At 57.3% G+C, this 27,021-nt stretch overlaps 2 protein-coding genes across 3 annotated transcripts in view; one reads left to right on the forward strand and one right to left on the reverse strand.

Annotated features, from left to right (window-relative positions):
- TRPC4AP (transient receptor potential cation channel subfamily C member 4 associated protein) overlaps positions 1-3,216 on the forward strand; it is a 62,842-nt gene extending 59,626 nt beyond the window's left edge. Inside the window, exons 16-19 of the mRNA XM_019733470.2 lie at positions 267-375; positions 923-1,035; positions 1,908-2,114; positions 2,301-3,216. Coding sequence (XP_019589029.1) covers positions 267-375; positions 923-1,035; positions 1,908-2,114; positions 2,301-2,438 — 567 coding nt within the window. The 3' untranslated portion in view covers positions 2,439-3,216. The remainder of the gene's footprint in view (positions 1-266; positions 376-922; positions 1,036-1,907; positions 2,115-2,300) is intronic.
- MYH7B (myosin heavy chain 7B) lies at positions 3,188-26,866 on the reverse strand. 2 transcript variants are annotated; one of them, XM_019733484.2, is made up of 41 exons: positions 26,756-26,866; positions 25,352-25,458; positions 25,056-25,199; positions 24,456-24,612; positions 24,116-24,143; positions 22,968-23,064; positions 20,708-20,731; positions 20,455-20,547; positions 20,257-20,320; positions 19,120-19,218; positions 18,383-18,486; positions 18,082-18,220; positions 17,690-17,808; positions 17,451-17,600; positions 17,106-17,276; positions 15,753-15,932; positions 15,529-15,661; positions 15,365-15,441; positions 14,838-14,925; positions 14,530-14,647; positions 12,790-12,913; positions 12,549-12,685; positions 11,539-11,794; positions 10,308-10,550; positions 9,380-9,556; positions 9,128-9,273; positions 8,677-8,767; positions 8,210-8,599; positions 7,246-7,372; positions 7,039-7,157; positions 6,751-6,947; positions 6,252-6,601; positions 5,959-6,083; positions 5,738-5,853; positions 4,856-5,252; positions 4,656-4,781; positions 4,392-4,562; positions 4,197-4,301; positions 4,020-4,115; positions 3,461-3,598; positions 3,188-3,376 (listed from the first exon to the last, which is right to left on the reverse strand). In XM_019733484.2, exons 1-41 carry the CDS (start codon positions 26,844-26,846, stop codon positions 3,365-3,367), a joined length of 5,826 nt encoding a protein of 1,941 aa, XP_019589043.1. In that variant the 5' UTR covers positions 26,847-26,866; the 3' UTR covers positions 3,188-3,364. The 2 variants fall into 2 exon arrangements, with proteins under 2 accessions (XP_019589043.1, XP_074174198.1); XM_074318097.1 differs by lacking the exons at positions 22,968-23,064; positions 25,056-25,199; positions 25,352-25,458; positions 26,756-26,866 and having other exon boundaries at positions 24,456-24,543.
- Between the last annotated feature and the right edge of the window lie 155 nt (positions 26,867-27,021).

Consider the following 27,021-nt stretch of genomic DNA (forward strand, 5'->3'; position numbering starts at 1 on the left):
GTGCGACAGAAACCTGGCTCAGACCAGCGCCCTCGAGTGGGAGAAACACTGGACATGGTGTCAAAAGATCTGGGTTGAGCTCCTGCTGGGGCTGCTTATTAGTGGGAGGGAAGAGCAGGTCTGTCAGCTTGTCTGAGCCTCTGACTTCCTATCAGAGACAACTGGCAGGGGTAGATCAGTGCCCTTGCAGTGGCTGCCTGCCCTGGGCCATGGCCATCTGCATCCAGGAGCCCGCCACCTCCTCCCTGAGCCCAGTCTCTGCTCAGTTCCAGGTGTTTCTGAAGCAGATCAACAGCTCGCTGGTAGACTCCAATATGCTGGTGCGCTGTGTCACTCTGTCACTGGACCGATTCGAAAACCAGGTGGACATGAAAGGTAAGGAAAGGCCAGAATGCTAAGGCGAATCTCTCCAGTGTGGCCCTGCTGGTGTCACACCGGCTTTCAGCAAGGGGACAAGAAAGGCTGCAAGTAGCCTCACCAGACGCTCATGTGTCTGGGGTCAAGGTGGTGGCGCTCTAGGTGATTTTCTTCGCTGCTTTTACTTTTCTCTGTTGTTTGTGATTCCTTTGATGACCATGCACAACAATTTAATGCAGGTGGAAAACCACTGTTGCCAGCAGAATACAAAAAACAAGCGTTCCTCCTCTCCTGGGCTGGGATTGCCTGGGTGTTGAAGCCAGGGGACAGCTGGTCCTTGGGTACGACTGCAGGGGAGGTGGTGCTGAGCTCCCGTTCGGGGCTCTAATGAGAACGCAGGCTTAGCCCGGGTGGCAGAGCAGCTGGAGCCCGTGCCTCCGCAGCCAACCTTTTCTTTAGTTGTTTTGACAACGGGGCTTCGGGCTTCCGAGTGAGGACCCGAGTGGGGCTTGACTAGCGGCCTGGGTGACTGGCCGCTGCTCACACCTCTGCCCCTCCCCCCCAGTTGCTGAGGTCCTGTCCGAGTGCCGCCTCCTTGCCTACATATCCCAGGTTCCCACGCAAATGTCCTTCCTCTTCCGCCTGATCAATATCATCCATGTACAGACGCTGACCCAGGTGAGTCCCTGCCGTGCAGCGGGGGAGGAGACTATCCCAGGGCCCCACCTTCTCCAGGGGTACGTCTCCCTGACACCCGTGTCTCGGTTCCTAGGAAACGGGCCCAGCTATTCTGAGGACGTTTTCCATTAAGGGATCAGTGCCCCGTTTTACAGAAGGGGCCTGAAGGAGCAAGTCCCTTTGGTCACAGAGGGTCAGGGCAGAGTCAGGATTGGCACAAGCTCAGACTCCCATTCCAGTGCTCCCCCACCCTGCCTGCTATGTGGGCTTTGGGCTTGGGCCTCAGGTTGACTCCCACCTCCCTCACAGAATAGCCGTGTAGCCATCATTCTCCAAGCTTTTCACGCCCCTCTTCTCTAAAATGGGAGTAATACGAGTACCTCTCAGAGGTGTTTCTTTTGTTCCTTTACCTGACACACATTTAGTGAGGCAAGGCCCTGGGCTGGGGATGCAAAGTGAATAAAACAGACCGAGATGCTCCCTCCTGAAGCTCAGTCTAGTGCCCCATGAAGTTAGAAAGGGAGATGAGAACTGCGTCTAACACGTACACCCAGCCCTGCTCTGGGGATCGAAGCTTCTGGAAAAAGTGATGGCTGAGTTGGTTGGAGAGAAGGGGTAGACTTTAGGCAGATGATGGATGATGTTCCCCTGGGGGAGGGGCGTGGGTGGTAGGTGGTGGGTGGCATAGGGACCAGGATGGTGCTTGGCAGGATACTGGCGGTGCTGCCATGTTCCTTTCCCCAGTCCCCTCGGGTTTGTGCGGGGGCAGCTCAGTGTATGGTTCCACAGGGCCTGGGCCACCCCCTCCCTACCCAGTGGCACCCCAGGTCCACCAGGGGCCACACCTGACTCGGCGGGGCGGGGCCTTGCAGGAGAACGTCAGCTGCCTCAACACCAGCCTCGTGATCCTGATGCTGGCCCGACGGAAAGAGCGGCTGCCCCTGTACCTGCGGCTGCTGCAGCGGATGGAGCACAGCAAGAAGTACCCCGGCTTCCTGCTCAACAACTTCCACAACCTGCTGCGCTTCTGGCAGCAGCATTACCTGCACAAGGACAAGGACAGCACCTGCCTGGAGAACGTGAGGGCGCCACCCGAGTGGGTGTGGTGGGTGGGCTGCGGGCACGCAGACCCAGGGCCCCTCAGGGGCGTTCGGGCCATGTGCCCGCCTGGCAGCTCTTCGTCCCCTTACCAAGGCCCTCCCTGCGGGGTGCCGGGCTCAACCTGGTCCTCCAGGCGCCCCCCCAGCCCCTCTCTCTTTGCCCAGAGCTCCTGCATCAGCTTCTCATACTGGAAAGAGACCGTGTCCATCCTGTTAAACCCGGACCGCCAGTCACCCTCTGCCCTTGTCAGCTACATCGAGGAGCCCTACATGGACATAGACAGGGACTTCACCGAGGAGTGACCTTGGGCCAGGCCTCGGGAGGCTGCTGGGCCAGGACCAGTGCGAGTGAGCGTGGGTGCACGTGCCGCACGCCCTGCCCTGTCCCCACCCCTGCCTTCCTGCTGCTCTCTGCCTGCCCCAGGTCTTCAGGTACAGGCTTGGTGGGAGGGAGTGTCTAGAAGTCCTTGGCCCCTGGGTCTGAGAACCCCAGCATCCATCATTGGGGAACCTCAGTTCCCTCAAGATCCCCATGATGAAGACAGGGGCACTAGCCCCCCGTTCCTTCAGAAGCTTGGGGCCTTGGCCCACCCAGAGGTAAGGGGACTTTTAACAGTAGCTCTGTCTGAGCTCCTGCCCAGTCTCTTGGCTGTCAGTCCTGGGGCGGGGAGGTGGATATGTGCACCCTCCCCCAATCTGTGAGCCACGCTTGTCCTAGCCTTTGGACCCAGGCAAAGGCTTCTGAGCCCTGGGCAGGGGTGGGGGATACGAGAGAATGCTGCCCTCCCCCAAGCCTGCCCACCTGTCCCTCCTTCATTTTCCTTTAGCTCCTCTGGTTCTGTTTGCTCATTGGCCGCTGTGTTTATCCCAGGGGGTTCCCCCATAAGTGGAGACCTTTTCCTTCCATCCCTTGGGGCACGGGCTGGCTGTGCCCCGTCCCTGCCCCAGGGCAGTGTCTCCTGCCTGAGCCTCCACACAGGAGCCTGCCTGGGACCACACCCTTGGCCCCCCCTTGTGTTGCCAATTTATTAACAACAAATAAACCAATTAAGTGGAGACTATTAAAGAACTTTATTTTAAATGACTGATGTGGACCTGACATTTGTCCGTGGGACCATGTGCTCCCCTCCCCACCCGAGCCCCAAAGAATGAGAAGGAAGCCGGCTGGCGCTGCAGACGTGGCTGTTTACTCAGGTTCAGCAGGTGAGGTGAGGGGCACACAGCAGGCATCACTCCTTGTGCTGAGGAAGAAGGGGGGCTGAGTGAGCTGTACCCACTGCCCCATGCAGAGGGCAGGGTGGTGCCCCAGGCCGCCCTTTCCTTACCTTGGGGCCCAGGGCATCCCGGGTCCGTGCCCGCAGCTTGTTGGCCTGGGTTTCTGCCATGTCTGCCCTTTCCTCTGCGTCATCCAGCTCGTGCTGGGCCTTGCGGTACTTGGCCAGGTTCGTGCTGGCCTGCTGTTCCTGGGGGCACAAGCAGGCCGGTCACCCCTTGGTAACTGAGATGGTCAGTCTGGTCCCCACCCCATCCCCAGAAGGGGGCTGGCTTCTCCTGGTCCTCAGCTCCCACCAGTACCCAAAGCAGGAAGGAGGGGCTGCCCGTGTGCCAGACGTGGCCCCGAAGGGGGAAGCACCTGGGTCCCTTCAGAGACAGCTGGGTCTCATCTCTTGCCATCAGAGCTGTAAGAAACTCTTCCCATTGGGACAGCAGGCTCACTGCCCCTGCACAAAGCCAACAACAGGGAAGCCATGGCCCAGGGATGGAGTGGGACACACTACTGCTGGTGTCTCCCCGGGCCCCAGAGCCTGGGGCAGCACTGAAGTTGGGGTCCCACAGGCGTCCTGCCAAGCATTGGACCCTGAGGCCCGGACCTGGTGCACTCACCGCCTCCTCGTACTGCCGTTTGTAGCTCTTGACCTTGCTCTGCAGCTTGTCCACCAGGTCCTGCATGCGAGCCAGGGTCTTCCTGTCCTCCTCGGCCTGTGCACGCAGAGGGGACTCAGGTCTGGCCCCGAGCAGACCACCTCCCAGGCCGCCCCTTCAGGTGGACCTGTCACCCACCTGGTATGCGAGTTCCTTGACCCGGCGCTCATGTTTCCGCACCCCCTTGAGGGCCTCGGCATGTTTCTTCTGTTCAGCGTCCAGCTCAGCCTCCAGCTCCCGCACCTGCAAGCGGCCAGGAGATGGGCCTGCTGCCCGACCCTGCCCTCAGGCTGCCCACCGTGCAGGGGAAGGGACAGGGAGGGCTGCACACACCTTGGTCTCCAGCTTCTGCACCTGCTTCTTTCCACCCCGCAGGGCAGCTTGTTCAGCCTCTTCAAGCCGTGCCTGGAGCTCCCGCACTGTCTGCTCCAGTGTTTTCTTCATCCGTTCCAGGTGTGCACTCGTGTCTTGCTCCTTCTTCAGCTCCTCGGCCATCATGGCTGCCTGTGGGGAAGGAGGTGGCATGGTCAGGAGGTGACCAGCCCCAGTGGAAGTCCCTTTGGGCTCACTTCCCAGCCTGCCATGGCCCAGCCTCACATCGGTGATGGCCTTTTTGGCCTTCTCCTCAGCTTCCCGCCTCTCCTGGGCAGCCTCCTCCACCTCTCCGCTCAGCTGGGCCAAATCCACCTCTAGCTTCTTTTTCTGGTTCAGCAGACCTGTGTTCTGGGGGGAGGCAGAGCCTCAGAGTCAGACAGCAGGTGCCCACGCCACACACACCTGGGAATCCCTGTCCCCACCTGTGAGTGCAGGAGGTTGAGGCGCTCGGTGGCCTCCAGCAGCTCTTGTTCCGCCAGCCGCCGGCTGCGCTCTCCCTGCTCCAGGGTGGCCCGCAGCTCTTCCAGCTCCCCGGCCAGCAGTGTAGCCCGCCGCTCCAGGGCCTGGGCCTGTTCCCGGAGCTCTGCCACCAGCCGCTGCTCCTCATCCCGCCCCGCCTGCTCCTCCTTGAGTTGGGCCTGCAGTAGCCTCGTGGCTGCCTGCGCCTCCGTGGCCTGGCGGGTTGCATGGCCCAGCTGCAGCTCCAGGTCATTGAGGTCACCCTCCATCTTCTTCTTGAGCCTCAGGGCCTCGTTGCGGGCCCGTGTCTCTGCATCCAGGGAGGCCTGCAGGGACTCCACTGCCCGCTGGTGGTTGCGCCTGTGGGAGGGAGACTGAAGGAGCTGGGGGTCTTGGCCTTTGAAAAGCAGGTGGGCACAGGCACCCCATCTGTTCTTATGAACACCCAAGGAATGCTGGAGACGCAAACCCATCCCTTCCTGGTTTCAAGCCCCTTGTGACTGCCTGTCGCCCATTGGAGTAAGTTCATAGACAAGAGTGAGGGTCTGGAGCAAACAGGCATGGGCTGAACTCTGGATCCACCCCTACTGTGTCCCCTTGAGCCAGTGCTGTAACCTCCAAGGTTCACCTCCACACTGGACAATAATCCCGAGCAGAGAAAGTCGAGTGGGAGCGGCAAACTAGTGTCGGTGCCAGGCTGTGCCCATAGTGGAGGCTCAGCAAACCTTGTTTCCTTCCATCCTTTCTCCTCCTCCTCAGGTGGCTGGGACGGGAGGGGCTGTTAGTCCCAGGGAGGACGGTAGACCCTTGGGTGGTAGTGCGTAGGGATGGCCCCAGCCCCAAACCTCAGGTTGGTGCACTCTTCGTCTTTCTCTGCCAGCTTCCGGTCCACTTCAGCCTTGATCTGGGATAGCTCCAGCTGGATCCGCAGAGTCTTGGTCTCCTCCAGTTCCAGGGCCCCCTGGGGTGCAGAACAGGCAGTGTGGCCTGTGGTGTCTTAAGGGAGGTGATGGGGGGCTAGGGGAGCGAGTCAGTGTCCACCCCACCCCTGTGGCCAGCCCCTGACCTCAGCCTCTTCCAATGCGGCCTGGAGTTCGCTCTTCTCCCCTTCCAGAGCCTTCTTGGCTTTCTCCAGCTCCTGGAGGCTCTTCCCGCTGAGGCTGACATGGTCTGTGAGGTCACTGATCTCCTCTACAAAGTGGACAGGGGACTGAGGAGCCACTCCCATGGCTCAAGCTCCAACCCAGGTCATTTCATTCACCCTAATTCCAGGGTGAGCCCATCAGGGCACCCTGTGTGACTCCACGGCGCTCCCAAAGGCCCAGTGAGGCTTCGGACCCCGCCTGGGATGGGCCGTACCCTGGAGGTTCTTGTTCTCCCGCCTGAGTGTCTCCAGGCCCTCCAGAGCCTCCTCGTGGCTGTGCTGCAGCCGGAAGAGCTCCGTGCCCAGGCTGCGGGCCTCCCTCTGTGCCGCCTCCAGCTCCCGCTGCATCTCCTCCTCCTGGCGCCGCCGCTCCTCCAGTGCCCGCTCCAGGTGCCGCTGCTTCTTGTCCAGCGCGGCAGCTGCTGAGGTCGCCCGCTCCAGCTCCAGGGTCACGTCCTCCGACTCTGTCTGCAGCCGTAGCTTGGCCTTCTCCAGCGATGAGCACTTGGCATGTGCGGCCTCTACTCCTTCCTCTGCCTCCTGCAGCCGAAGTGCCAGTTTCTTTCTAGGCCACGGGAGCAGACAGGGTATGGATTGTGTGGCAGAGGGAGGCTGACAGAAGAACGGCCCCCCACATGTCCCCTCGCCCCAACAGCGCTCAGAGGCGCAGGCGTCGCCCTTGCGAGGTGATGGCCTGGCCGGCAAGGCACTCACTTAGCCTCCTCCAGCTCCTCAGTCCTCTGGATGGCATCTGCCTCGTACTTGCTCCTCCACTGGGCCACCTCAGCATTGGCCTTGGACAGCAGCCGCTGCAGCTCGGCCTGGGCCTCGGCCTCCTCCTCGTGCTGCTCCCGCAGGAGGTCGCAGTCGTGCCGCAGAGCCTGCACGGCGTGGGCCAGCGCACTCTTGGCCTGTGGGGACCCCAGTGACATCAGCATTGGGCCGGGCCAGTGGCCCTGGCGCCCACACTGCCCGCCCTGTGGCAGCCAATGGTCAGCCCACCTTGCTCTCCTCCTCCAGCTGCCTCCGAAGTTCCTCCAGGCTCTGGGTGGTTGAGGCCTTCCCACGGCTCAGTTGGCTAATCAGAGATTCCTTCTCCTCGAGCAGGCGGCTCAGCTCCCCTGCAGGCCAAGGGGTGAGCCAGCATGTCAGGCAGGTGAGGGGCAGCAATGAGGCCCCAGGGGCACCCAGCTGAGCCCCTGGCCTCACCATTCTCGGTTTGCAGCCGCCCACGCTGGGTGCTCGCGTCTGCAAGCTGCCGCTGCAGCTCCTCCACCTTCAGCTTGGCCTCACTTAGCTGATCCTCATAGGTCCGGCACAGCTTCTCTGCACTGGCCTGGGATCCAGGGTCAGGGGTCAGGACAAGTTTATAAATCAGAGGGCAGGAGCGACAGCTGCCAATCAGACTGGGACCTGGGATGGGGAACTACCATGTTTCCCCAAAAATAAGACCTAGCCGGACCATCAGCTCTAATGCATCTTTTGGAGCAAAAATTAACATAAGATCTGGTATTATATTATGTATATTATATATTATAAAGGCCGTTTCTTATAGTAAAATAAAACCGGATCTTATATTAATTTTTGCTCCAAAAGATGCATTAGAGCTGATTCTCTGGCAAGGTCTTATTTTCGGGGAAACAGGGTAGAAGGCTAGACGTGGGCCCAGAAATCAAAGGGAGAGCAGAGCCCCAATTCAGTGTCATCAGAAAAGGGCTGAACTAGTCCAAAGGCCAGTGGGTCAAGGTGAGGTTAGGATACTAGAGTCTGAAGTCAGCTGAGGACAGTGGTCAGAGGCCAGCTGTCAGGATGAGTTGATACAAAGGTCAGGGGTCAGGCTGGGTGCTGGGATTCAGGACAGAAACAGGACAGCTATTAGTTCAGAGTTCACAGGTCAAGGCCTGAGAGGCTGGAATTGGATGCTGGGTCAGAAATGACCTGGAGTCCAGGTTGGAGGTGAGGACTCGTGTGGGGTTGGGGATGAATGCCAGGTGAACGGGTCAGGGCTCAGGATCCGGTACATGGTCAGGACTAGTAACGTGGTGTTGGCATGGGTTGGTCAGGCGTCAGCCGTTGAAGGCAGAATTGGTTTAGAGTTAGGATGGCTGTGGGATTAGCTAGGGGTCAGGAGAGGATGCTGAAGGCCAGTCAGGGTCAGAAAGGAGGCAGACACCTTGCCACGGGCCAGAGTCTCCACGCTGGCGCCCAGGTCATCCACCTCCATGCGGAGCTCGCTCTTTTCCTTTTCCAGCTTCTGCCGCACCCGCTGCAGACTGTCCACCTGCTCGCCCAGCTCAGCTGTGCTGTCCGCCTGCTTGCGCCGCAGGGCGGCGACGGTGGCCTCGTGCCGCAGTGCCGCCTCCTCTAGTTCCCGCCGCAGTCGCCCCAGCTCTGCCTCGCGCTTGCGGCTCCCTTCGCGCTGCCCCGCGGACGCACCGCCGGCCTCCTCCAGCCGCTCGCTCAGCTCCTCCAGCTCCCGGGCCGCCTCCGCCCGCTGCTTCTCCACGCGCGCCCGGGCCGCGCGCTCTGCCTCCAGCTCCTCTTCTAGCTCCTCTGCCCGAGCCTGGGGACAGCGGGCGGCAGCTGTCACCTCTGTGGGCCTCTGACCCAAGTTCCTGCCCGCCCCCATCCCCCACACACCTGCAGCTCCTTGATCTTCTTCTGCAGCTGGGCCCCGAGGAGCTGCTCATCCTCCACCCGCAGGTTCAGCTGACTCAACTCTGAGTCCTTCCTGGAGATCACAGAGGGGCATGAGCCTGCCCTGGTTCTAACTTCCATCAACCTGCCTGGGGTCCCCCGGCACCCTCCCCGCCACACACACACCCTGCCGGAGGCACTCTGTACCCAGAGTAGCCCCATGACCTCACCCCTGCGTTCCCTCTAAAGCCCTGGCCCCAGAGCCTGGCTGGGGCCCTAGGTCCAGGAAGGGCAGGACACTTCCCCCGGCACCCTAGTGACCCACATCTCTCAACCCTCCATGTTCATCCTCTGTAGTCATGTGGGACTAGAGTCCAGAGGGTGTGAGAAACAGGTGCAGGCTCCGGAGGCCTCTACCGGCCGGGGTGGGGTCTGCTGCCCACCCCACACCTACTTTTTGAGCTTCTCCTCCAGCTGCTGTTTGTCCTCGGCAGCGTCTGTCACCGACTCCTGCGTCAGCTTCAGGTCACCCTCAAGCTTGCGCTTGGCCCGCTCTGTGTCCATGCGCAGCTTCTTCTCCTGCTCCAGGGAGCACTCCAGCTATGGAGCGGGATGGGGCAGACGTGCTCAGCCCCTGGGCCCAGCCGGTCACCGTCCCAGCTTCCCCGGTACCACTGCACAGCCCTCTGCTGCGGCCCTGACTCACGTCCTCCACCTGCTGCTCCAGCCGGAGCTTGGCCTTGGCTAACGCGCTCACGCGGTCCTCCTCGGCCTGTAGGTCGCCCAGGGCCTGCTGGTGGGCCTCCTGCAGCGCCTTCTTCTCCTTGGTCAGCCGGGCCACTGACTCGTCCAGTGCTGCCATCTCTTCCGTCAGGTTCTTTACCTGTGCCAAGGCCATGGTCACCCTGGGGATGTCCCTCCCACACTGAGCAGCCCCCATGCCAGGTCACAGCAACTGCCTCTTCTAGCGAGGGCACCTCTGCAAGTCACTTCCCTCTGACCCTCGTCTCTTCATCCCTAGAGGATGGCAGTGCCATCCTCCCCAAGGCGTACTGAGGGATTAATGAGCAAATGCTCACAATGCCCTTCGCACAGTGCCCAGCCCAGACTGAGAGATCGTAAATGCCAGCTCTGTGTGGTTTCAGCAGGTGTCCAAGATGGCTGTTTCTGAATCCTGGCTTCCTCAGTGAGCACCTGGTGGAACCTGAATAAGCAGCTTACCCCCGAGCCTCAGTTTCCCCTCCCGTACAATGAAGTCAGGATTCCCAGTTCTGGGAACCACATGGGTTTGTCGGAAGGGTTCCAGGATAGAAGGCATGTGAAGGCGCCTGGGAGCTAGAGCTGGGAGACGGGGGACCTGCCCTCAAGGCGTTTGTCGTCCACCTGAGTGGCCACCATTCGCATTCGCTGAGCACCTACTGCACGTTAGGCCTGGTGGGGAGCGCTAGCGAGGGCTAGTTACACACTGACTCCTCACCCACCCTTAGGAGGTAAGTGCTACTCTTAGCCCCATTTGGCAGATGAGGAAATTCAGGCACAGAGAGGAAGTGACGTGCCCAAGGCGACGTAACGGGCCTGGCAGAGCCAGGAGGTGGGCCTGCAGCTGCCAGGCCCCAGAGCCCACCCAGCCCCACCTTGTTCTCAGTGGCTTGCTTCTCCCTCTCGGCCTTGGCCAGCGTCAGCTCCAGGTCATCGATGTCCTTCTTGAGCTCCGTGCACTCGTCCTCCAGCTTGCGCCGGCGGGCGGCCAGGTCGGCATTCACCTCCTCCTCCTCCTCCAGCCGCTCGCTCAGCTCCTTCACCTTCGCCTCAAGCTGCACCTTGGACTTGATTAGCAAGTGGCAGCGCTCCTCCGCGTCTGCTAAGTTGTCCTGCTCCTGCCGGGGACACAGAAGGGGCAGAGTTGAGGCAGGACCAGGCAAACCAGCTGAGGGACACCAGGCTGGGCCCTGGAGAAGAAAGTTCATTTGTCCAGGCAAAGGTTTGATCCCAGTGCTGAGCTGGGCTCTGGGGGACCAAGGAAAGCCTGTGACCTGCTCTTGGCCCTGAAGGGGCTCGGGCGGGATGAGGGCTTGGGTGGGGGGATGGGCAGGGACAGAAGTGGCACCATCAAGAGGGGAATGTTAGACAGGCTGGGGACAACCCAGAGAGAGGACCAAACAAGGGCTCTAGGAGACAGCGCTGGGCTGAGGCCTTCTGAGGGGGTGTGTGGGGAGCAGCGGGCATTCCAAGCCCTGCACGGCCGTGGAGGGGCTCAGGGCTTCTCTCCTGCCTCTCTGGTTCCTGGGTGACCTGGCTGCCTGACGGTCTCCTGCACTAGCTGGGAGTTTTGCGACCACAGGCCCATCTCGTGTTCCCACCAATGTGTCCCCAGAGCTCGCCTGGTACGCAGCTGACACTCAACATATTTGCTGAATGCAAGAACGGCTCTGTGGGCTTGGGGAGATTCCAGACCCCTGATCCTTGCCCTCTGGTTATTACTGTTACCTGCCACCTGGGTTCCCATGGCCCTTAACCAGAGAAGGGAGTACAGGTCTATTTCAAGGACAGTAAAGAGGGGAGAGCTGGGGAGATGGGTTCCACTGCAGTTTTAGTGAGAAACCAAGGTGGCAGGGCTGGAGCATTAGGACACATGGACAGACTGAGCCCATGGCTGGGGAGGCTGGGGATGTAGGAGGCTGAGCATGGACACGAGCCCACAGCCCCCTCTCGTGGCACCTCTGGAGTAAGAAGAGACGCAGGGAAGGCCTGGGCACACCAGGTCCACCCTGGCCAGGCGTCTGGTGGTGGTATTTCCTCACAGCAGCCTGGGGTTCACTGGGGGTGCCAGGGGTACCAGGGAAACCCCTTCCGTCCCCCACTCACTGCCTGCAGCTGCAGAGCCAGGTCGTTCTTCTCCTGGGTGACACTGACGTGCGTCTCCTCCAGCTCCTGGCGCTTGGCCTCTGCAGTGGCCAGGGCCCCACGCAGTCCCCGCAGCTCTGCCCGTAGGGCTGCCAGCTCCTCCTCAGCCTGCGCCGAACGCAGCAGTGGCTTCATCTTGAAAAAGAGCTTCATCCACGACCAATTCTTGACAGCATTGAAGGCCCGGATATTCCACTGGATGGTGAACAGGGCATCCCTGGGGAGCGGGAGGAAGTGGTGGCCAGCAGGTTGTGTTGTCCCCTTCACGGTAACAGCTCTGATATTCCCTGATGTTCTCTGCCGTTCACCTCCCCCGGCTAGGCATTGCACCAAGCTCTTTAGTGTGTGATCTCATTTAGTCTTCCCAACAGACCTTTCAAGTAAGTCCTAATGCTTCTGCTCTACAGGGGAGATTGAGGGAGAGGCCCCCCTGGTCACACGGGTCTGCCTCCAGGTTGGGAACTCACAAGCCTTGAATGTCTTGGTGGCTCTGGCCAGGGTCCTAAAGATACCAGGAGTAGTAAAGCCACAGAGCCTGGGCTCACATCCCAGCCTCCCGGCTCCCCCACCACTAGCCAGCTGTTTTGGGATCACGCTGATTCAGACACGAGGTCTGCTGGACAGAGGTAATCACAGCACCGACCTCTTAGGACTGTCCTTCCTTTAACCCAGATAATGCAAAAGAAGTGTTTTGCCTGGGGCCTGGGAAGAGTCTTGGAAAATACTAGATGCCTTATTAGCCCTCTGGGCCACCCTCTGGGATGGCCTGGAGTGGAGACAGGTGCTCTTACCAACTTTTGAGGTGAGGAAATGGAAGTTGGGGGTTGAGGGGCATAAAAGAGAACCTTGCCCCTTCCGAGACACCCCCAAACAGCCAGAATCTGACCCACAGGATAGCATGACAGGGTTCACAGAGCCTGGTGGTTCTGGGAGCCACCCTGTGTCCTGCCCCCAAGCCTGCCCACACCCACCTGCCCCCAAGCAGGCGCTGGTACTCAAGGCGCATGAGGCGGCCCCGGCCCCGCGCCTGTAGCAGCGTCAACACCTTGGCCAGACGCTGATCACGAAGCTCCTCCAGGACGCCCAGCAACCCAGCCTTGAAGAACACCTGGGGGGGCGGGAGCAGCAGGTGTAACCTCCACCACCAGCACGTCCCCTGTCCAGTGTGACCACCCACACCTGGGGTCAGCTCTAACTCCTGTGCGCCCTGACCTTGGTGTGGCCAAACTGGTACTGTGTATGGTCAATGTCCAGCGAGTCCAGCAGCTTCTCCGTGGCCTTCCTGCTGTCCATGAAGGTGTCGTCCGGGATGGCACCTGGGTTCAGGATGCGGTACCTGGGTGAGCAGGGAGGGCTGGTGAGGAGCGGCTTGGGTCCGAGGAGGCTGGTGGGAGTCACGGGGGACATACTCCTGGGCCCCTCCCAGGCTGGAGCAGAGGCTCCCCGGGGAGGCATCACGACACTGGTGGGAGGGGGGGAGATAGGGCACATTCTGCTAATAAACCTTGGATTGTGTTTAAATGCATCCAGTAGGAAAGTTCTTCAAGAGGCTGCAGTTCTTACAAGAGGCATGCAGCACTTTTCATAATTTCTTTAAGAAGGCCAAAAATATAAAGAAGGTGATATGATACAGCATATCACAAACTGAAGAAACAGTCGGGACAGAGTTCTATCGAACCAACAAGAGCAAGGGTTCTGGCGCATCTGTTTCTAAAATGGACACACTTGCATGTGTGTGCAGGGCCGTGCACAAATCAGGTTGGCTGTGGCAAAACCCTAGAAACACAAAAGGGCCCCTCACTAGGGGACTGATAAAGAAAGCAGGGTTCACTGCTACGGGATGTTTCACAGCCATAGAACGTATGGTGCTACATGCCGTTACACATTCATCCAAGGCCACAGAACATCTGTCACCAAGAGGGAACCCTTGTGTAACCTATGGACTTTGGATGGTAATGATGTGTCAGTGTAGGACCACCAGTGGTAACCAATGTCCCCCTCTGGTGGGGGGGGTGTTGATAATGGGGGAGGCCATGCATGTGTGGGGAGGAGGTATATAGGAAATCTCTGTACCTTCCCCTCAGTTTTGCTGTGAATCTAAAACTGCTCTTAATTAAAAAATAAATAAATGATGCTGACTTATGTCTGTTGATAAGAAACAATCTCCAAGACATATTGTTACATGAAAAAACAAACTCACATAACAGTGTGTGTGTGTATGTGCACATGCACGCCCATGTGTACAGTATTTGTATAGACACACACGTAGAACGGTCAGTGTGGATGACCACAGTTACTTCTAGAAGGGGAGGGAACTTTGGCGGTAAAGGGCAGGGGAGGGAGCTGATAGTATTACCACTGAGCACTCATGAGGTGCCAGGCATTATGGGAATTCTAGTCCTCGTTCAGTTTCAAAATCTACAGTCAGCTCTGCCTGCCCCCAAGCTCCACACTAATAAATCCAGTCGGCCCCTCGACTTGCCTTCTAGGGTATCTGCTGGAGATACTTCACATTTGACATGTTCAAAGTAGAGCTCAATCCACTATGACCCCCAGCCTCCCCCAAATCTAAGCACCCTGTTTTGGTATCTCAGGAAATCGACCACCAACTCCCCAGTTGCTCAGGCCAAACACCTGGGAGTCACCCTTGTCTCTTTCTTATTCTGTATCCAATTCCTCAGCAAGGCCTGCTGGCTGCACCTCCAATATTCACCCCAAGTCTGTTCATTTCTCCCCCAATCCCACCCCGTCTCAGCCACCAGCATCTCCCCCACTCGGGGAGCCTGCCCAGCCCCCCTGCATCCTCCTCAGGGACTGGAACTATTTGGCTCTAAAATGTGTGCCCTTCCGACCCCCTCAGGCTGCTGCCTCCACCGTGTGGATGGCAAGGGGGAAGGTGGCTGTGGAGGGGGCACTGGGGAGGAGCCAGGCCTGGGGCAGGAAGACACCCACCGCTGCCGGAAGTCGGCATAGAGCAGTCTGTTGGGGAATCCTTGGCGGCAAATCCGGATTCCCTCCAGAACCCCATTGCAGCGCAGCTGGTGTAGCACCAAGAAAGCATCCATGACCCCTGGATGTGGTGGGAGTTAGAGGGAAAGGTTAGAGATCCTGGACACACTTCATACCCCGGAAGAACGACCAACAGTTCAGACACGGTGAGGACTGTGTAGGCTCTGGAGGGGAACACCCAGCTTCTAGTCTGCCATGGCCCCTCCCTTCAATGTCCCCCCACCCCACCAACCTAGCCCCAGGGTGACTACCTGGGGTCTTATTCTCGTTGGGGACAATGCAACGGACAAAGTGGGGCTGTGTGGCCCGCAGGTTAGTCATCAGCTTGTTGAGGTTTTCCTGGGGGCGGGGAGAGGGGAGAAGGCACACAGGGCAGAGAAGCAGAATTGGAAACCACAGTGGATCAACCCATGAAGGACTGGGGGCCAGGCACCTATGCAGCCTCCACACGTCTGTCCTTCCATTCTGTTCATGACCCTCTGCCCTCTTCGCTTGACAGGGCCCCATCACCATCACCAAGGTTTTCAACCCCCCACCCAAACCCGCCCATCCCTCCCACAGGCCCCTGTGGCTCCCACCCCATCCCCCAAAACCCTGCCGAGGCAGTGTGGGGACGGGAAGCAGCACAGACTTGCTGTGATGTTCACGTGGAGAGGAGTTAAACATCACTGCAAGTCTTAACGGCCGCCCGCCCAGGGTGCAGGGGACAGAGCTGCGAGCGAGGATGGGGCAGGAGGCTGCAGGGGGAGGCCTGCGTCGGGCCCTGACTGGGCCTCACCTTGTGCAGCTGGGACACCGTCTGGAACGATGCTGCCTTTTTACGCTTCTCTTTCACCCCAGACTTGGGGGGCTCGGCTAGGAGAGGCATGGGGACCAGTCACTCCAGGGGACATCACTCTGTGAGTCCCCCACAGAATGACAATCTTATCCCTCAGTACTTACTGGAGCAGGAGCCTGCATAGTTCTCGTAGAGGGTAGCTAAGAGCTTGTTCTGCGACTTTTGGAAGATGGGGACCACTGTCTCATTCAGGGGATCCTTGTTTTTCTCCAGCCAGCCCACAATGCTGTACGGCACCTGGAGAGACCAGACAGGCGCTGAGGCAAGGTGGGGGAACCCGGAGCAGGGAGGAGTGTGGGCAAGAGGTGGGGTTCCAACAGGCACCTACCACACCAGCATAGTGGACGACCTCAAAATGGGCTTGGTATTTGCGCTTCTTGTCAGGCCGTGGCTGCTGGAAACTGGCTGACTTCCCCGCGTGGTTATCATAGAGCTTGGCCCGGAAGCTGGCGTCTGAGGCCTTGGGGAACATGCACTCCTCCTCCAGGATGGACAGGATGCCCAGCGGCTGGGGATAGGGAACAGGCTTGCAGGGCCTCCATCAAGCCAGCCCATCCTCCCGAAGCCCCTCCTTCTGGGAGTATTCCCAGATGCCCCCACCTTAGCCACCTGCTCTGACAGAGACCAGACTCGGACCCAGGAGCCCTGTCTTCTAAGAAAGAAGTTTGTGGCTTGGCCCTTCTGCACAATTCGCAGCTCTGAGATGTCCTCTGACTTATGAGAAGTGTACAAACTCAACTGGCACCTCTGTACCCACTCACCCCCAGCTCCGTGATCTCACACACACATTTGCATATAGTAAATTCAAAAACAGCAGCTGAGTTCAAATTTTGGCTTCCTCACTTACTAGCAGTGGGGCCCGTAGGTCTCTCTAAGCCTCAGTTTCCTAACCTGCAAAACGAGGCAATGAATACTTTGTGGTCCTTTAAGAGCAAAAAAACTGTGGATCACCTAAATGGCAAACTAGAGGAGAGTACAGAAATGCATTGTCTGAAAATCATCTGCTGCATGCACTTGTGTGCCTTCAACAATGTTCAATGTTTAAAATACATTTTCAGAGAAGAAGAGGAGAAATGAGTCTGTAAGAGAAAACGGATGCTCAGGATACAGGACTTGGAGGAAACTAACCAAAGCACCAAGATTCTGGTTGTGTAGGGATTGGAAGAAACATTTTTTTCCCCTTTACTTCTGATTTTTCACATTTTCTTTTGATTTTTCTTTCTTCCATTCTTTGTACAATGGGGAGGCATATGTAATGTTTCACAATCCAACGAACAAATAAACAAGCACATGGTACTGTGCCTTGCTCTCAGGGCAGTTCTGAGGGTCCAGGGAAATTGTGGCTGCAAGAGGGAGAGCCGTGTGAACTGCAAAACTGTGTCCACCCGTGAGGGGCTGTTGTCTGCAGTGCTGGCAGGCACACTCACACTGCTCACACACACTCACCAACATGCTTTCACGCCCAGTCTCCAGCACACCTATCACATGCATGGACACGTTCCCATTCATACACACGTCGGGACATGGTCACAGCCACATGCATGCACAAGCTCACTCCAGCGCACACACACTTACGTGCACACTTGCACGTGCTGGCTCACATACAAGCACACATGCATTCCTGCTCACTCACGGTACCCACACCCTCTCCGCATGGCAGTGAGCTTGCCCCAGGCTTCACCTTCTCAATGAGGTCGATACAGGGCTGCAGGTCCAGGCCGAAGTCGATGAAGACCCAGTCGATGCCTTCCCGCTTGTACTCCTCCTGCTCCAGCACAAACATGTGCTGGTTGAAGAACTGCTGCAGCTTCTCGTTGGTGAAGTTGATACACAGCTGTTCGAAGCTATTAAACTGCAGAGGGAGGTGCCGGGCTCAGCAGGCCTCCTTGTGGATGGGGACAGGGAGGCCCATGGAGGGCCAGGGATGTGCATGAGGCCACCCCGCCCCCACGCAGATGCCCAGGGTTCCAACCCATGGTCCTCCAGCCTGGACAGAACAGAGTCTGGTGGTGTGGACTGCTCTCACCTCGAAGATCTCAAAACCGGCGATGTCCAGGACCCCAATGAAGAACTGACGGGGCAGCTTTGTGTCCAGCGTCTGGTTGATTCGAGATACCAGCCAGCGGAACAGCCGGTCATAGGTGGCCTTGGCCAGAGCCCCCACGGCAAACACCACCTGGAGGTGTGGGGAGGCTGGGCTGGGACCTGGCAAGGAGGGCACTGCCCCACTGCCCCCAGATGGGCCCCGGCCTGCAGGCTGCTCACCTGTTCCACACTCTGGCCCTTGGTCACGTATTCATTACCCACACGCACTCGGGGGTGCAGAAGACCTTTGAGGAGGTCCCCACTGTTGACCCCCATCAGGTAGGCAGCCTTGTCAGCATCTGGCAGGGCACATGGGGGGGATGAGGAAAGGGGGCCAAGAATTTGAGTACCTGGGGGCTCAACTGGCCTCAGGCTGGCGCTAAGAGAGAGGGGCTGGAAGGGGCCAACAAGTTCAGGGGCAGCAAACTGTACAGCTCAGGAAGGGGACGGTCTGGAGTTGAGAAGTCAGGAGTTACAATAAGGGCCAGGTAAGCCTGAGATCAAAAGCGATGGCCAAGGGTTCGGGTAATAGTCAAGGAGAGGACGTTGGGATCAAGGTCAGGGCCCCTCACTCTCGGTGCCATCGGCTTCAGCCTGCTCCTCCCGCTGCTTCTGTTTGAACTTCATGTTGCCGAAGTGCAGGAGGGCACCCACAATCTTATAGCAGGCGCACTTCTCGTCCACACTGAAGCCCAGGATGTCCATGGCATGCTGCGTGGGGGGGTGGGGGCAGCAGGAGACATCAGGGTCAGAGATGTCTGTGCTCCGCCAGGGTCCCGCCAAGCCAAGTGCACTGAGGCTGCGCCCTGGTCTCCACCCGGCCTCACGCGGCCCCACACCACAGGCGCCCCGCTCGGCTCCCACTAGACGTACGTCCGTGGCCATGAGCTCCTCGCCGTCATCCATGTTGTCCACGGTGATGACGCCCTGGCTGCAGAAGTGGTAGTCATAGGGGTTCATCGACAGAAGCAGCATGTCTAGGGAACACGGGGCAGAGAAGGCGGGTCCGGCGGTGTCACCCAGCTATCTTCCTACCCCCATCCTGGTGCAGCAGGTCCTGGGGGCCCTTCCAGGACTTCACTGCAGCCTCTTTCCCACCCCATCCCCATGTCCATGGCTTCTCTTTCTTTATGGTTTTCTGAGGAATGAGCCCCAGTCCCTATGTCTCACCCTTCCTTCCACCATTGCTCATGGCCACCCCTCTGGCCCAGACTCTGTGCTGGGTGCTGGAGCACAGGGAGGAATAGACTCTGCCTTGAGGGGCTTGCAAGAGAGGGGGGCTGGGTCTAGACAGAGCCATTGGTCCTCTCTTGGTGCTGGGTGGGGCCTCTCTAGTCTCAGGCCAGCAGGAGGGACAATTTTGCAAGGGTAGTGGCACTAAGGGGCCTGTGCCCTAGCACGAGGAGAGGGCTCAGCAATAACCAGAAGTGTCAGGAAGGAGTGGGGGGAACAGAGGGGCTCAGAGGAAAGATGGGATGTCACAGACCCCAGAACAGTGAGGGAACAAACATCCCAGGGCCTGGTCTGATGGGGGCCAGGAAGGGGCCAGGCAGCCCCACTCCCACCCAGCCCTGTGTACTCTGACCCCCACCATCCATCCCTGCCCTCACCCTGCAGCTCTGGCTTCTTCCCCGAGAGGATCTGGTAGTAGATGTGGTAGCCACGCTCTCCAGGCAACTGGAAGATCACCCGTGACTTCTCCAGGAGATCTGGGAGAAAGGGAGGCACTGGCCTACTGTCCCCTGCAGCTCCCCAGAGCAGGCACCCCCAATAGGGCTGAGGGGGTAGGGAGTGTGTAGAGGCACAGTCTGCACACATGCCAACGTGTACTGAAGGGTGTCTCTCCATCTGTGCACGTCAGTGTGGGAATGTGTGTGTATCCACCAGTACATCCATGTGTAACCGTGTGTGTGTGTGTGTGTGTGTGTGTAAATGTGGGTGTCTGTGTGTGGAGGTATTCATTTGTCCATTCTTTATTCTATGCTTTCATTCCTTCATGCACGACCACAAGCCTTTCCTCCAGAGCAGTGCTGAGTGTGTGTGTGAGCAGAGCCTCCATGTGTCTGCACGTGGTCATGGTTGGTCGGGGCCTGAATTACCATGTTCCCTGCCCCCGCCACCACATGCCTGTGCTTATCCATCAGGACCTGGCCATGCACCCCAAGGGGGGGAGTGGCCAGTGTGGAGGCCCCTGTGTGCATGTGGCCTGGGCACCTGGTGTCTGTGCAGCCAGGCTGGATGAGGCAGGATGGGCAACAACCCCAGAGAGGTGCTGGGAGGGGCTTCCAGGAAGGAGGGGGACTCAATGTGTACAGATGAGGCTGGGGCAGGGGGCACAGGCCTGCCCTGTCATGGCCAGAGAAAAGACTGGGCTGTGGTAAGGGCCCACGCACAAAGAGCCTGACTAGCCAAATAAGAATTTGGGTCTCTATCTTAAAGTGACAGGATCTAGAAAAGGTTTCTAAGCAGGAACACGATGTAGTCAGATTCATATCCATGAAAGGGTCATTCTGGCTGGAAGATCAAGCAGAGGAAATGGAGGCAGGGAGAACACATGGAGGCTCGTAGAACGTTCTAGGTGAGGGGTGAGGTGGCCTGAGCTGGGCAGTGGCCAGAGGACGGAAGGAAGTGCCTAGAACAGGTGGGAGCCCCAAGGACTTGATGATGGAGACTCAGTCCCAGCGAAAAGAGTCAGGCCTTGGCCTCTGTCCTCGTCCCCGCCCTCCGCCACCCTTTCCCAGACTCACAGCTGTCAATATCCGAAGATGCCAGCTTCCCAGAGGGACCAAAGTGAATTCGGATGAACTTGCCCTGTGGGGAGAGGAGCAGCCTCCGTCAGGGGGCCCAGCCAGAGCTGCCCTGTCTGCTGAAGTTTCCCACCACCTGTGTCTCCCCTGCTGCTGATCCCGCTCCCACCACCCACCTGTCCCACTGTGGCCACTCACAAAGCGGGAGGAGTTGTCATTCCGCAAGGTCTTGGCGTTGCCAAAAGCCTCCATGGCAGGGTTAGCCTCGATGATTTGATCCTCGAGAGTGCCCTGGTGGGGTGAGGGTTGCTAACTGACTGGGACACCAGAGCAGCCATGGTCCTGGATATCAGCCCATCCCGACAACCTCTGGTTGGGAAGGGGAAGTGGGGGGGTATCCCCAGGACCTCATAATTGTTGCATGCCCCACTTATACTGGCCCCATACTTACCCCGGTCTTTGTGGCCAGAAATTGCTGGGGGGAGAAGGAAGACAAAGTTAGAAGGTGTGAGGTCTTACCAGGCCAGGGGTGGCAGCAGTTAGCAGGACAGTGAACATTAGTCACCCAGATGTGTAGCCCCCCAACCCACGTTCCATGCCTCACCCTCCCAGGACTGTTACCAGGAGAAATGCTAGAAAGTAGGAGCAGACATGGCCCTCGTCAGGGTCTTGAGGCAGGTGGCTGCTTCAGGAGGTCTCCTGTTTGCAACCGTTCCCCTCCCCCAGCTTCATCTCTGGCCTCTTCCACATCCCTTCATTTCCTACACTCCAAGAAGTGACCCCTACCCCACGCCCTAGAGGTTCCTGACTAAAATCTCCTCCTCTTCAGCGTCCACTCACATGTCCCCTCCTCTAAGAAGGAGGCTCTACGGGCGGAAGAGATCTCTTTCACCTGAACCTTCTTACCCTCACCTCCCTCTGCCATTGCCCGTCTCCACACTTCTTTGTAGTATGACTAGGTATGTCTTCATTGTACAATTCTCCACTGACTATTATTCAAAATGGCCGTGCCAGGTGCATATTACCCTGCTTTGCAAAGGAGGAAACTAAGACTCAGAGCAGGGAAGTGATCTGCTCAAGGCCACACAGAGAGTGGGGGACAGAGCCGGCACTGAGCCCAGGTATCTGCCTCCCACGACACCCGAAGCCACACATATGTCTCACCTAGAGGGACTGATTGAATTGAGAGGACCTCCCACCCCATTTCCTCTCCCAGCCTCATCCTTGTCTTCCCTCCGTTTCCCTTTCCTTCTCTTCCCTACCCTGGATCCCAGCAGCCTGGGAAGAAAAGGAGGAAAAGGAAGGAGTGGATTCTAGAGTGACAGGTGCCTCGCTACCAGGGCCGTTTGGTTATTCATTCACCTCCAGGGAGCCCAAGACTTTAAAAAATGCTCCCAGAAATATTCTGGGGGGAATGGAGGCAGGAGGGAAATGGCAGGACTCCCTCCCCCTGAGCTCTACTCCACACACTCATGTCCAGGGCTTCTGAACAGGGCTGTCTCTGACAGGTGTAGTCAAAGTGGGGCTGAAGGAAGAGGGATTGATAAGGCTTTTTAGTTGCAGCACCCGCGGCCCCTGTGGGCCAGCCTTCCTCTCCACCTCCCTTGCCTGATACCTACCTACGGAATACACAATGCAGGGCTCCTTTCTGCCCAGGGCCTCCCTGCCCCCACTGTGCCAGCTCTTGCCTCTCCCTATGCTCCATTCCTGTTATTGGACCAAGCCCCAACTTTCTGCAGCATCCTCACAGACACTTTAGGGGTCTGGAAAATGGATGGGAAGGGGAAGGAGGCAAGGGTACCAAAAAGTCAACAGCAAAAACAAAACAACACCACAAAAAAAACCAAAACTGAAATAAAAATCAAAAACCAAGAAAATCAAATTGGCAAAAAAGGAAAAGGCAAAAAGACAAAAGAAAACTTAAAGTGGAAAAAAGAAAAGAAAAAGAAAAATGCCCCAGAATAAAGCAAGGCTCAACAGGACCAGGATTGGGGGCTGTGTGGGAGGAGGCCTTAGGCTTCTGGAAAGAAAAGGCAGCCAGATTTGGGGTGGATTGGGGGAGGGGGAGAGCTCTGAACAACTGGCCCAGAGGCTAGGAATGAATGTTGTACCTCAAAACCAAAAACAAAACAAAACCCTGGTCCCTCATTGTTTCAGAAATTTTCAAAAACCATCAGCAGTCACAGGGTGCAAAACTGCCCCCTCGCCTGGCTGTTGGGAATGTCAAGTGCCCTTCACTCTGGCTAAACTCCACATATACCTGTTTGTTTGACTGACAGCAGGTAACTGTCTTTGGTACATAAAAACCAAGAAAACAATCACTTCTTAGTAAAAGTGGCCTACTTGGTAAACTCCTTCAAAATATGAAGGCCATGTTGAGAGAGAAAATTACATTAAAACTTTAGGAATAGTGATGTGGTCCCACCCTTCTGTGTTACAATTGGGAACATTGAGACAGGCCCGGAACTGGGTCACACAGCGTGGCAGAGATGGCCACAGCCTCTCTGGTCAAGCCTTGCTCAGGCCAGAGTCCCCCACCAGGGTGGGAGGCTCAGGTAGGGCTGGAGGCTCTGGGGAATCAACTTAAAAAGAAAAAAAAGAAGAAAAGGAAAAAAAAAAAAAAAGAAAAGAAAAGAAGAAAAAAAAAAAACAAAGAGAAAGAAAAACAGTGAGAAGCAGTGGGGAGGAACGCCCAAATGGGCGAGTCTTACGGCCTTCTTGCCGGGCCCGTCTCCCAGGGCAGCGACGATGGCAAAGTACTGAATGACCCGCTTGGTGTTAACCGTCTTACCGGCCCCAGACTCTCCGCTTGGACGACACAAACATGAGTCACCAATGCCAATCTGGCCACTCTAATTCTTCCCAGTTCCCAATGCCCCACCCCTCAAACAGGGCCCCTCTGCCCTCTCCCAACCCAGCTGCAAAGTTAGGACCCCCAACTCAAACACCCCCCTCCCAGATGGATTAGCCCTCAGAGGTGGTGAGTTGTTTACAAAGCCAGCCAGTGTAGACTACCCTTGTGAGACGAGAACACACATGATGCCATTGTTTACTGAGCACTAACTTAATGCCAGGCATTGGGCCAAGTGCTTTACCTGTATTGGCTTATTTAAGCCTTTAGAAACCTTGTAAGGCAGGCACCATTATCACCCCCATTTTATGGATAAGGATGGGGCTCAGAGAAGTTATGTGACTGTCCCTGCTGTTTGCCAGGCACATACATTAACTTGCTGACTCCTTATAGCTCTGCATGGTAGGTAGGTAGGATTGTTCTGCTTTTACTGATGAGACTCAGAGGCCCAAGGGCAACAGCAGCAGGAAGTGATCACAGAACCTGAACCCAGGTCCTTCTGGTTTCAAAGGCCTTGCTCTTAACCACCAGCTGAACATACACACACATTACACACAAACAATGTCCATAGTGCCTTGGCTAGACATGAGCTTAGCATGTTAAGAATTCTACCACTTTCCCATGGGGCCAAATGAAGGATCAGAAACAAGATTCAGAGATAGAGATGGTAAGAAAGAGGAAAGGGAGTGGAATCTTCCTACCCTTCTTGAGCCACAATCAGAACTCCCAAAAGATCAAGGTAGGAGAAGATTCCAGGCATTGGGGAGAAGGGGGACCAGATCACTCTGGTACTTGGTGTCCCTTCCCTGTCCATCATCAATAACGTGGCTGTCCAGAATGGGGGCAGAGAATATGCTCTAATTTAGCTTCAGCTGGGACACTGGCTCCAGGTGGTAAAAGTCCTGCCCCAAGCACTTTAGAATCAACCCTGGGAAATGATTTTAGTTCCACTCCCTTTCTGCCAGATGGCCAGCATTTCCCACCCCATTCCCAGAGCCCCACACTTACGTGATCAGCATGGACTGGTTTTCTCGGTCTGGAGGAAAGGGAAGGAGATAGAGAAATTAGCTAAGGTGAGGGACCAGCCCCAGGCGGAACACCTTGGGTATTCCTGGCACCGGGGCAGCCCTTCCACCACCGAGGGCCAGAAATGGGAAGGACCAGATGGGACCCTCCAAACTGTAGGCCAGCTCCCACTTGGAGAGACAGAATGGCTGTGCTAGAGTGTCTGGCAGTATCAAAAGGAGGACAACGCAAGTGGAGGGATGGGCGTCCTTTACAGAGGATCCCCTGGAGTTGGGGTAGGGTCTTGGGTGGAGAGAGGAAGAGGAGTCCACGCGGCCCTTACTGCGCAGCATATCATTGTAAGCGTTATCCGCCACCCCGTATATGTGAGGTGGGGCCTCAGAGCGGCGCTTTCCCTTGTAAGCAGCGACCACAGAGGGTGTGTAGACTGGGAGCCACTTGTAAGGGTTGATGGTGACACAGAACAGGCCCGAGTAAGTCTGAGGAGAGAGTGTGGAGGTGGGTTGTTGGAGGCCAAGTTTCCATTGCAGCCCTCACAAAACCATGACCCTTGTAATATTCCCCAAGGAGCCACTTAATGTGCCATGCCAAACCCTCTATGGTTGTCCTAGCCTCACCCCAGCCCTTATTCTTTCCCACAGCCCATATCTCCAGCTCAGCGTCCCCGCTGCTGAAGCTCCGCCCCTACAATCCCAGAACCGAACCTCCCGCCCCACCTCTAGCCCAGCCCCAGCCCGTGGCCCCGCCTCCACAGCCCAGGACATCACCCCGCCCCTCACTGCACACGGCCCCGCCCCTTGCCCATGGCTCTGGCCCCACAGCACCGTGGCTCTACCTCGAGCCCTGCCCCTACTGCTATGACGCTGCCCCAAGCACACCCAGCCTGGCCCCACCCATGGCCCCTCCCTGACCCATGGCTCACATAGATCATCCAGCGAGCATAACGTTGGCGCAGGTTGTGCAGCACCGTCGCCTCGTTGAGGTGCGTCATCATTGCCATGTCCTCCAGCAAGTCAAAGCGGGGTGGGTTCATGGGCTGCAGCTCGGCTTCGCGCACCATCAGTACCTGCCAGGGAGGCCGTATGGTGGAGTGGCTGGCGGGCAGGAACCAACCTCCCACCCTTGTATGCGCCCAGATTCCCTTTAATACAGAGCGTGCTGGACGGGAGCTGGATCTGGGGAGCAGGGGAGGTAACCCTGGGAAAGGGGCAGCCAAACCTTCTGATCTTTGGTCTCCACGTTGACTCTGCCCCCAGTAGCCTCCGACTTGACCTCAGCCTCCACATAGGCATCCTGTTCATCAGGTATCCAGACCCGCTTCTTCCCTGGGTTGGGGGGAGAGCATTGGGGCTTTGAGAGCAGCTGGGAAGCACCCAGGGGCAGGGGGGTGGGGGCGTTCCAGCTGGGGTTCCCAAGTCATATCCACAGAGCTGTGCCCCTCCCGGGGCCCTGTCAGGACGCAGGAATACCCAGAGAAGATCTTTCAGACCCAGGCTCCTGGAAGGGCAGAGTTGGGTGGATCCCTAGAGATCTCAGAGGATTACTTGACTGACATAACAGTCCCTCACGCCCTGGATGACACACTTCAGTTCAGATTCCTGTTTCTGCCATATTTGCCCTGTGACCTCAGGAAAATCCCTCATTCTCTCTGGGCCTGTTCCCACAAAGGCAAAATGTTGTGGGCATCTCCAGAGGCCCCACATGGAACAGCCCTCAACATCAGGCACACAATTCTCAGCGGGATTCTGCATCCTCCATTTTGCTGAAGACTTAAACCCAGGTCTCCTAACTGTCTTGTGCCCCTTTGTGCCTGGCCAGCTGGCCCCAGAGCTTCAGGGTGCCCATGTATCATGGTGGTAAAGGCACGGATTCAGGCTACAGACCGCTGGGTTCTGTTCCCTGTCCTGCCACTTACTAGCCACGTATCTTAGCCAAGACCAACTATATAACGTGCAGGCTCCAGCGTTAAAATACAGACCCCCTTATTAAAAATACCAAGATGGTAATAGAGTGTTAAATCAAGCATGAGGCCCTTCTGAGGGCAGTGCTCTTTACAACTGCAGAGATAGCACACCCATGAAGCTGGCCCTGGCCCTGGTCCCCACCTCCCTATGTTGTTGAGATCATGCATGGAAGGTCATCTGCTCTGGGCCTGGTGCACAATAAGCACTGGATACACATTGCCTATTGTTATTATTGTCCTATGAGCAAACCAGGTCATAAATAGTAGTCTTTATTCCAGTCCCTAATAAACAGAGGGTTTAGCTCTATGGAAAGCACTAAAAATAACTCCAGCACAGGCCTTATGGACACACAGAGGCAGCCTGCATGCATACCAGACACTCTCACTTCAGAGGCCTCAGGCTCTAGCCACAGACTGCAGCTGCGGAAGGCAGGTAATACTGTCCCATTTCACAGAGGGGCAAAACGAGGCTTGCTCACAAACACAGTGATGTACACAGAACTTAGCCTCAGGACCTCAGACTGAGGTAAAGGTCCAGAGCTAAAGCTGTCAGGCCAGAGTGTGTGCTCCTTCAGCCCTGAGCTCAGTGCCACCCCTGCCCACTCCTGGTCTGAGTCCACAGGCTTCTCTGTGGCTGTGCCCTCTCTGCCTTCACTTACCATCCCATGGGACGGTGTGAACCTTCATCATCTCCTGGTAGCCCTGGCGGAGGTAGCGGGCGGACTCCCCAAGTTCACTCACATCCATCATGGTGGTGGCACTGAGAGGTGGAGGATGAGGGACTAAAAGTCTTGGAGGTTCAAGGCGGTCCACAGCAGCAGGCACTGGAAGATGGCAGTGACGGAGGAACTGAGGGACCAGGGGCCCCAAACTGGGGCATAATTCACAACCCACAAGGCCTTATACTAGGTGATTCCCTGGGCTC

Source organism: Rhinolophus sinicus, linkage group LG13, assembly GCF_036562045.2.
Source record: "Rhinolophus sinicus isolate RSC01 linkage group LG13, ASM3656204v1, whole genome shotgun sequence".
NCBI lineage: Eukaryota > Metazoa > Chordata > Mammalia > Chiroptera > Rhinolophidae > Rhinolophus > Rhinolophus sinicus.